Source organism: Littorina saxatilis, linkage group LG1, assembly GCF_037325665.1.
Source record: "Littorina saxatilis isolate snail1 linkage group LG1, US_GU_Lsax_2.0, whole genome shotgun sequence".
Lineage (NCBI taxonomy): Eukaryota > Metazoa > Mollusca > Gastropoda > Littorinimorpha > Littorinidae > Littorina > Littorina saxatilis.
This window is the reverse complement of record NC_090245.1, coordinates 35,307,354-35,317,324: the sequence shown is the minus strand read 5'-3', so window position 1 is coordinate 35,317,324 and position 9,971 is coordinate 35,307,354. Positions and strand designations below refer to the sequence as shown.

Below are 9,971 nucleotides of genomic sequence, written 5' to 3'. Positions count from 1 at the left end.
TAATAAGAGAGAGAGACAGAGACAGAGACAGAGACAGAGAGACAGAGACACAGACAGACAGACAGAGAGACACAGACAGACAGACAGGTACACAGAGACAGAGAGGGGAGGGGGTGCGAGAGAAAGTAAGAGAGATACACACACACACACACACGCGCGCGCGCGCGCACGGACACATGCACACGCACACATACACGCACGCACACATACACACACACACACACACACACACACACACACACACACACACGCACACACACACACACTAACACTAACACACTAACACGCACGCAGTCATGTACGCATGCACGCCAGATACCTCCTTAAAGTGTGTGTGTGTGTGTGTGTGTGTGTGTGTGTGAGTGTGTGTGTGTGTGTGTGTGTGTGTGTGTGTGTGTGTGTGTGTGTGGGTGTGGGTGAGTGTGTGTGTGTGGGTGTGTGTGTGTGCGCGAGTGTGTTCAAATGAATTATAGATACTCCAACATGTACAATGCTAAAATAAAACTTGATAACAACCAAACTGCCCCGCTGTTAGTTTAAACTGCTGTTTATTCATTACCTGACAGAAAAGAAAAACCAACTACAAAAAAATATGATAAACAACAAAATCAAATGAAGTTATTTTATCTCTGGGGAAAGCAAGCTGCCATACATAATACCGCGCTACCCATTTTTCCGGCATGCGTATTCTTGTTTTCAAGTACTGAGACTTTTGTTGTGAACTTGGGTTCTTTATCGTGCGCATGCGTGCACACAGGGGTGTTCGGACACCGAGGAGAGTATGCACAAAGTTGACTCTGGGAAATTAACCTCTCGCCGAACGTGGGGATCGAACCCAAGCCGACAGCGACAACTGGTTTTGAACCGAATGAGCTATTTTCCCGCAAACTGGGTCCATGGGGAGGGTATCATCTCCCAGCTGTTTCACCTGTATCGACCAAGGCCAAAGGTCGAGGTTGATAAAGATGTAACAGAAGGGGATATGCTCCCCGAGGACCGATAAAGAAAAAAGCTGGTTACATGGAATTGTCACATACGAACCTTGTGTTTGTTACCCAGCAGGTTATGAATGAAAACTCGTGAAAATGATGACAAAGGGATTTATCATAGAAGACGGATACTAAAAGCAAAACAGATATATAAAGTAAAATGATTCCATGTACTGTACACCATAGGAAGAGAGCGTGTTTTTTTATGTACGCACAAAAGAGTAATAAAAACAATGACAACAAAGGCAAGCAGACAGAAAAAAAAAATACTAAGTAAACAACTCGTGTAAGGCGAAAATACAACATTTAGTCAAGTAGCTGTCGAATTCACAGAATGAAACTGAACGCACTGCAATTTTTAAGCAAGACCGTATACTCGTAGCATCGTCAGTCCACCGCTTGCGGCAAAGGCAGTTAAATTGTCAAGTTGTGTTGGGAAGGTAATGGAGCGCTGTGTCCACAGCCATGTTTACACCTTTTTACAGCGAAATGATATATTAACACCGGCACAGTCAGGATTTATTCCTGGTGACTCTACCAGTTGTCAACTGGCTTCTATTTATGACGAGTTCTGTTTAAATTACGATATGGGAATTACCACTCAAGCTGTTTTTTGTGATGTGTCAAAGGCATTTGAAAAAGTCTGGCACAAAGGGTTATTATATAAACTGGAACTAGTAGGAATTAGAGGACAATTGTTGAAATGGTTTCACGATTATTTAACAAATCGCCACCAGGCGGTTGTTATTAAGGGTGCTAAGTCTGCATTAAAATGTATCCCGGCAGGTGTTCCACAAGGTTCTGTTCTAGGCCCCTTGCTATTCCTGATATATATTAACGACATTGTGAATGATACTGAATCTGTTATAAAGTTGTTTGCTGATGACACGAGCATGTCTATGTCCTTAGAAGATCCAACTAGACGAGCACAGATTTTGAATGCAGACCTATATAAAATTAATACCTGGGCAAAACAGTGGAAAGTTAAATTTAACGAAGCAAAAACGGAACTGTTAGACATAAAACGTGATAATATACCAACCGAACCAATCATTTTTAATAATATTGTTTTGGAAAACGTGAACCAACATAAACACCTTGGCGTAATCTTGCAGAATGATTGTAAGTGGGACTTCCAAGTGAGAAGCATCATAAAAAAGGTCACCTTATTAATTAATTGTTTAAGATATTATAAATATAGATTAAATCGTAAAAGTCTGGAAACTATGTATAAATCTTTTGTTCTTCCACATTTTGACTATGCAGACATCATATGGGACAACTGCACAGAGTACTGGTCAACTGCACTCGAAAAACTACATTTGGAAGCCATTCGGACTATAATCGGTGGTGTGCGCGGCACAAGCCACGATAAACTGTATAAAGAAAGCGGATTTTGTAACCTAAAAGAAAGACGGAGCAGACACAAACTGATTTTATATTACAAGATGGTATATGGCAAATGCCCTCATTACTTATCAGATCTCTTGCCACCTTTAACTTCTGATGTTAACCCCTACCATCATAGAAGACCATTAGAAAGAAGAGTCCCCATGTGCAAAACTGAATTATACCGTCGATCTTTTATACCATCTACTACTGTCCTGTGGAACACCTTGCCAGACAACATCAAAACAACTAACTCAATCAGCGATTTCAAACGCTATTTATCTACTCCTGATTATAACGTACCTGCCTATTATTACTGTGGTAAAAGACTGGAAGAGATTCACCACTGCAGAATGCGCCTAAACATGAGTAATTTGAATTCTGACATGTGTAAACGCCACCTACAGGGAAACCCACAGTGCGCTTGCGGCTACCCGAACGAAACAGCTGACCATTATTTGACACATTGTCCTTTGTACGTAGATGCTCGCCTGTCTACAATAAACGCACTTCCTGTTAATTACAGACATGTTGAAATATTGTTAAATGGTAGCGAAAACCTTTCTCTTTGCACTAACAAGCTTGTTTTTGAAAGTGTCCAATCGTTTATCCATGAATCTGGTCGTTTCTGTTGATTTGACTCAGTAACCATATTCAAGCCAACAAACCTTATTTTATATGCATTGTTCAAATGTATATTTAGCGAGCTACTGCTTACTTGCCACAAGACTATGGTTTGTAATGTACTATGTATATTCTTATTTATATGCGCTGCCAACTTCATCTTTTATATGTACCTACCGTTTTCTCCTCCCTCCTCCACCCTCCCCCCTCTTCCTCCTGCTAGCTTTTTCTTATTCTTTCTGATTTACTTTAACTATGCTCTTCTTGTAGATAGTTCAACAATTGATAAGTATTGCTTGTCCGACATCATATTTGCGTTATTTTCCTACTACGTAGGGCGCGTAATATAAGCGTTTGCTTGAGTTCGTGTCCCTATTGTTTATCGTTGTATTTTTGTATCATGTTTGATTTAATAAAACATTGTTTAAACCAAGAGCGGGGTAGTAGTTGTGCTGAGAAGGATAGCACGCTTTTCTGTACCTCTCTTCGTTTTAACTTTCTGAGCGTGTTTTTAATCCAAACATATCATATCTATATGTTTTTGGAATCAAAAACCGACAAGAAATAAGATGAAAGTGTTTTGAAATTGATTTGGAAAATTTAATGTTGATAATAATTTTTATATTTCTAATTTTCAGAGCTTGGTTTTAATCCAAAAATAACATTATTATATGTTTTTGGAATCAGAAAATGATGGAGAATAAGATGCACGTAAATTTGGATCGTTTTATAAAAAAATTAATATTTTTACAATTTTCAGATTTTTAATGACCAAAGTCATTAATTAATTTTTAAGCCACCAAGCTGAAATGCAATACCGAAGTCCGGGCTTCGTCGAAGATTACTTGACCAAAATTTCAACCAATTTGGTTGAAAAATGAGAGCGTGACAGTGCCGCCTCAACTTTCACGAAAAGCCGGATATGACGTCATCAAATACATTTATCAAAAAAATGAAAAAAAACGTATGGGGATATCATACCCAGGAACTCTCATGTCAAATTTCATAAAGATCGGTCCAGTAGTTCAGTCTGAATCGCTCTACACACACACACAGACACACAGACAGACAGACACACATACACCACGACCCTCGTCTCGATTCCCCCCTCTACGTTAAAACATTTAGTCAAAACTTGACTAAATGTAAAAAAGAGAGTAGGAGTATTAAAGCATCACAGGTTTGTGGATTTACATCCCCCCAAAATCATGATTTTGTAATCATAGAGACAAATAATTGTTACGAGTACTGTCTCACATGACTGCACATCGGTGTAGCACAGCAATCATCCAAAAAATGTCAACGTGTTTGCAGGAACAGCAAGCAATTATCATATTCAAACGAAAATGTAAAAATAAGGCTAAAAAGGGGGGTTGTACACAAGGACAAAAATGGGTGATTGAAAAAAGGAAACAGTTTTGAGCGGCCTGCATGCAACTCAGATTAAAAGATTCAAAAAAACAAATTAAAAAACATTTGTAAATCCAAAACGTGTCTAACAGTCTCCGTGCACTCACAGATTTGTGGTTCCTAACATTCTGATTACAGCATCGTGTACTGACAGTAAACTTTGAACTCTTTGCCCCAAATTGTACACCTACCGAATCTTCCGAAAATCAAGAATAACAACACCCTACAGGTGTAAGGCTGGGGACTTTTTGAATGTGTCAAAGTGTTTTTCTTTACTCAAATACTTCAGCCCAAAGTAAATCTACATCATGACAGAAAGCAGCCAGACTTTGGAAATTTCGTATGTGTCAAAGTGGCTTTGTTACAAAAATAATTCAAAATAAATCTAGAGTCAAGGCAGAAAGCAGCAAGGCTGTGTACATTTCGTATGTGTCAGCAGAGTGACTTGCTACAAAAACAATTCAGGCCAAAATAAATCTACATCAAATAGTATGTGTTAAACTATGTGGCTTTGTTACAAAAAGGATTCAGCTCAAAACAAATCTACATCAAAATAGAAAGCAGCAAAGCTGTGGACATTTGGTAATTGTCAAATTGGCGTTGTTACAAAAATAATTCAGCCTAAAATAAATCTACATCAAGACAAAAAGCAGCAAGGCTGTGTGCATTCCGTATGTGTTCAGAGGCTTTGTTACAAAAGTAATTATTTTCAAAATAAATCTACATCAATTACTATGTGTTTAACTATGTGACTTTCTTACAAAAAATAATCAGCTCAAAATAAATCTACATCAAAATAGAAAGCAGCGAAGCTGTGGAAATTGGCTTTGTTACAAAAATAATTCAGCCTAAAATAAGTCTACATCAAGACAGAAAGCACCAAGGCTGTGGACATTTCGTATGTGTCAGACGGGCGCAGTGGCGTGGTGGTAAGACGTCGGCCTCCTAATCGGGAGGTCGTGAATTCGAATCCCGGTCGCTACCGCATGGTGGGTTAAGAGTGGAGATTTTTTCGATCTCCCAGGTCAACTTATGTGCAGACCTGCTAGTGACTTAACCCCCTTCGTGTGTACATGCAAGCACAAGACCACGTGCGCACGAAAAAGATCCTGTAATCCATGTCAGAGTTCGGTGGGTTATGAAGCTGACTATGCCCTCTGAGTATAGTGTGGGGAACCCAAATGGGCAAACGAGCTCACACGTAACCAGAAAATTCTGGAACGCTGAAGAAGAAGAAGGTATGTGCCAAAGTGGCTTAATTATTACAAAACAAAATTCAGCCTGTAATAGATCACCGTCGACACATAACGCAGCCAGGCTGTTGACATTTGGCATGTGTCAAAGTTGTATTGTTCATTGTTTCCAAAAATAATTCAGCCCCAAATAAATCTTTATCAATACAGAAAGCAGGCAGGTTGCTGACATCTGGAATGTGTGAAATTGGCTTGCCGAAGGTTAGCCTTGGCGGATCCATCGTGACTTGAAAGGTGGTCTTCACGAGGAGGAAAGTATCATTATAACAAACACTAAGAATTCTACAGGTTTTTTTCACAGCAACAGATCAGCGTCCCTGCACCGTTGTCACGTTTTCGTATGCGTCACCTTCGTCATCCAGTGTGAAGGCTGAATTCTTCTTGGCAGCTGCAAACAGGAAAACGCCATGCAATTGGATTTTTTCTCATCAAGCGGCTGTCATTTTGTCTTGTCTTGTATATATATATATATAACAAGCTAAGAACGAATAACGAATCAAACATTTCAACAACAACAAAAAGCCATGGAATAATATTTTTGCTTTTAGTGAAACTACTTTTAGTCTTAGACTGCATTTTTTTCTTTTTTTTTTCGTGACGGTAGAGCGTCGAGAAACGAGAAAAACGTATGTAAAATTGCAATATTGCTTTTTCAGAATTTCTACCCAGTGAGAGGACATCGTACATTCAAAACAATTTCTACATTAATTAACTTTGCACGACAACAAATTATTTCGCTTTTCCGCAGAATTAATGCATTCTCAGTTATAGAAAATATTATGATAATGAGATACTTTGGGCAAACTTTCATTTGATTTCGGCCATCCACATGTAATACTACACTGACCATTCTGTCTGTTTGCTTGCTTGCTTGGTTTAAAGGTACCACCCTTGACATATGAGCGTTTATGAACACCATCACATCCGTTTCTGTGCTCCTTAAAAACATAAGAGCATTATTTCACTTAAACACGTGCCCAAAATCTACAGCCTGACTGCTTTATGTAAAAAGTGGGAATTGTTTGCTGAACAAATTTCATTAGTGTTTATCATCGGCAAAATTATGCAATCTTTTCAGGAAGCAGACAGGCTGTTGATACTTGGTGTGTACGGGAGTCCAGCGTGAAAGCCTCAACAGATCTCTGATACACGGGAAAAGCTGTGTCTTAACGAAGAGACACCTTCAATGAAACTACTTTCTTCGTCTTCTTCTGCGTTCGTGGGCTGAAACTCCCGTGCAAAAACACGAGTGGAATTTTACGTGTATGACCGTTTTTACCCCGCCATTTAGGCAGCGCCGCTTTCGGAGTATTTTCGTGTTTCTATAACCCACCGAACTCTGACATGGATTACTGGATCTTTTCCGTGCGCATTTGGTTTTGTGCTTGCGTGTCCACACGAAGGGGGAAAAGGCACTAGCAGGTCTGCAAATAAGTTGACCTGGGATATCGCAAAAATCTCCACCCTTAACCCACCAAGCGGCAGCGGTCGGGATTCGAACCCTCGACCTTCCGATTAAGAGGCCGACGTCTTACCACCCCGCCACAGCGCCCGTCTAATGAAACTACTCCGCAGCAGTCATACAGACGTTAAATGTTGTACTTACATTTCTTCTTGCTATGTTTCTTGCTACTTTTCGGTTTGTATTTCACCGCGAGAGCTTCGTAGGGGATCTGTAGTCCAATCTGACTGGTGTCGCAGGTTTCGTAGAAGTTGGATGAATCTGAAAATCAACAGACAAGAATGCCAAGTTTTAAGATTGTGCCTGGACAGAAACCGTATGTTCACCATCAAGAGTTTATTCTTTCGTACGCTGTTCTCAAATGTTTTTTTTATCTATTCGCCACAGGAAATGTGTTTCCATGTTGTTCGGGAATTCGTTTATTGAATCCATGTCAGAAATTGTGTTTTGAAAAAGAGTTCTTCAAATTTGCAAAACATATAAAAAAAAAACATGCGATCTATTCTCAGATACGAATTTCATTAACTTCCAAGTGAGCATTTGTCCGTAAAAACCTGTTGTGCTCGTGTTATGGACAACTACTGCCAATATTGTGCTTAAAAGTTACTTCCCTTTCTACCTAAACTCTCTTGCGAATTACCGTAGATCCGATTAAGCCTGTGCATTTTGTCTCAACAATGTATTATCCCATGGTAGGGAAATTTGGGTCGCTTTCTCCCAGTGGAAAGCTACCAGCAGCTGAAGAGTCGCGTTACCCAGGTGTGAGCGTGTTTTGGGGTGTAATCAGCCAGCTGCAATTGTAGTAGAATGTCCGAGGTCTTTTACGTGCCACAGTGGTGACACGGGGCGGGACATGGTTACCATCTCTGAGTTTGCACCTAAAGTTGACCCGTGTACATTTCAAGCCCAGATTCAAACCTGCGACCCTGGGATCACATGTCCAGTGCATCCTCCCACTTTAATACATCGCGTAAATCAACAGCTTGGCTGCTTTCTGTGCAGCGTTGGAATTTTTGGTGAATTGATTTCGTGCCTGACACCACTTGTGTCAATCGTCACAACTAATTCACCCTGCAGCCCACCCCCACCCCCACCCCCGCACCCCCACCCACCCCCCACCCCAAAAATACTGCCCTGCCAATTAGGCAGTCAGACCGTTGTATTTGGTATTTATCCTACAGTAAGGATTTTCTGTAATTCCATGAAAAAGTAAGGACAGGTCTCTGGTGGTACACCTGATTGTTTATTGCGGTGCTTGGTTGAGCCTGAAGTTGACTTCGTAAATACTTGAGTGCTAAACCGTCGTGTAGCGAGCTCCTGTTAGCTTGCCACTTTGAGGAAGCAACGCGAAGTGCGAAGCAATGGGATTATAAAGACACTAACTTGTTTTTTTGTAATAAATAAAAACAAAAATTAAATACCCCCAGAAGTGGCCTGGTCAGCTCCAGCGATGCCTGGGTGTGTCGGATCCTTGCTCAATCCTACTTCCTTTCGTGCCTTTCTGCGTTCTCTGTCTTGATCCAGTTCTGTAAAATGAACGGTAGGGTTTGTTACGGCACATATTGTCGCCCCTGCATATATTGTCGCCGGCGACAATATGTGCCGGGACGACAATATGTGCCGTCTTTGGCGGCACATATTGTCGCCCCTGCACATATTGTCGACGGCGACAATAAAAAAAGCGACCTTGGCGGCTCATATTGTCGTCCCGGCACAATCATGTTGTTGGCCGTTCGTGCGCTTATCTTCTATTCGAAAATGTGTGTGTGTGTGTGTGTAGGTGTGTGTGTGTGTGTGTGTGTGTGTGAGAGAGAGAGAGAGAGAGAGAGAGAGAGAGAGAGAGAGAGAGAGAGAGAAGATAATTCTTTATTTACGAGGGTGATGGAGTAAGCATGTGAATAATTGCTTTTTTACATCCAGCCCTCGCCCGTGAGGAAAACAATCTAATCAAATAAACAATGTGAGTAAATTAACAATTTGTAAACACACACACACACACACACACACACACACACACACAGAGAGAGAGAGAGAGAGAGAGAGCGTGCGTGCGTGCGTGCGTGCGTGCGTGCATGAGCGAGCGTGTGTTAGTGCGTTTGTATGCGCGCGCGTATATGTGCGTGTGTGCTTGTGGTTGCGTGCGTATGTCTGTTCAGGTTTTATTCATCTCTTGGGCCGTCTAGGGGTATGGAAAAAATACAACAGAACGCGACTTTACTACAAAAACAGTGTGTGTGTGGGGGGGCGTGCGTGCGTGCGTGCGTGCGTGCGTGCGTGCGTGTGTGTGTGTGTGTGTGTAAGTGTTTGCAGCGTGCATATTTGTCGCCACTTCGTATATTGCCGTCAGTTGTCTTTTTCAGTTTCTGTTACTCTTTCGCTGAATTTAGGACGGGAAGGCTGTCACTTCGCCCTCCCTCGCCTTCCCTCGTTTTTCACGAAGTTGACTGTAAACTTCTCTTTCCGTACTCCCGCTGTCTGTGGCCACTCAGAACTCTGCTCTTTTGCTTTTTGTTTGTTTGTTTGTTTGCCTATGTGTCTGCTTATCTTGTTTTGTTTTGTTTTCTGGCTGGGCGATTGGTGTTAGTTGTTTGTTTTATGATTGTTTGGTTGTTTTGTTTTTGCAGAGCTCTCCTTTGGGTTTTTTTCTTTTTGATTTACTGTGCGTGTGTGCGTGCTTGCGTCTGTACGTACGTGCGCGTTTGTGCGTATGCATGTGTCTAAGTGCGTGTGTTCAAGTATCTGTGCGCGTTCATTTATGGTCTGAATCGGTGACTGCTTCAGAGCTTCACATTTTTCTCAATTTTAGATTTTTTTAAAAATGTTCTTTTTTATTTTGATACGAAA

General features: G+C 41.1%; 1 protein-coding gene across 1 annotated transcript in view; it reads right to left on the bottom strand.

Moving 5' to 3' along the window:
- Positions 1 to 3,747: 3,747 nt before the first annotated feature.
- The window catches only part of LOC138973137 (uncharacterized), a 10,568-nt gene continuing 4,344 nt past the window's right edge, over positions 3,748 to 9,971 (bottom strand). Inside the window, exons 4-6 of the mRNA XM_070345840.1 lie at positions 8,549 to 8,653; positions 7,272 to 7,388; positions 3,748 to 6,053 (exon numbers count right to left, since the gene is read on the bottom strand). Of these exons, the coding sequence (XP_070201941.1) occupies positions 5,974 to 6,053; positions 7,272 to 7,388; positions 8,549 to 8,653 (302 nt within the window). The 3' untranslated portion in view covers positions 3,748 to 5,973. The remainder of the gene's footprint in view (positions 6,054 to 7,271; positions 7,389 to 8,548; positions 8,654 to 9,971) is intronic.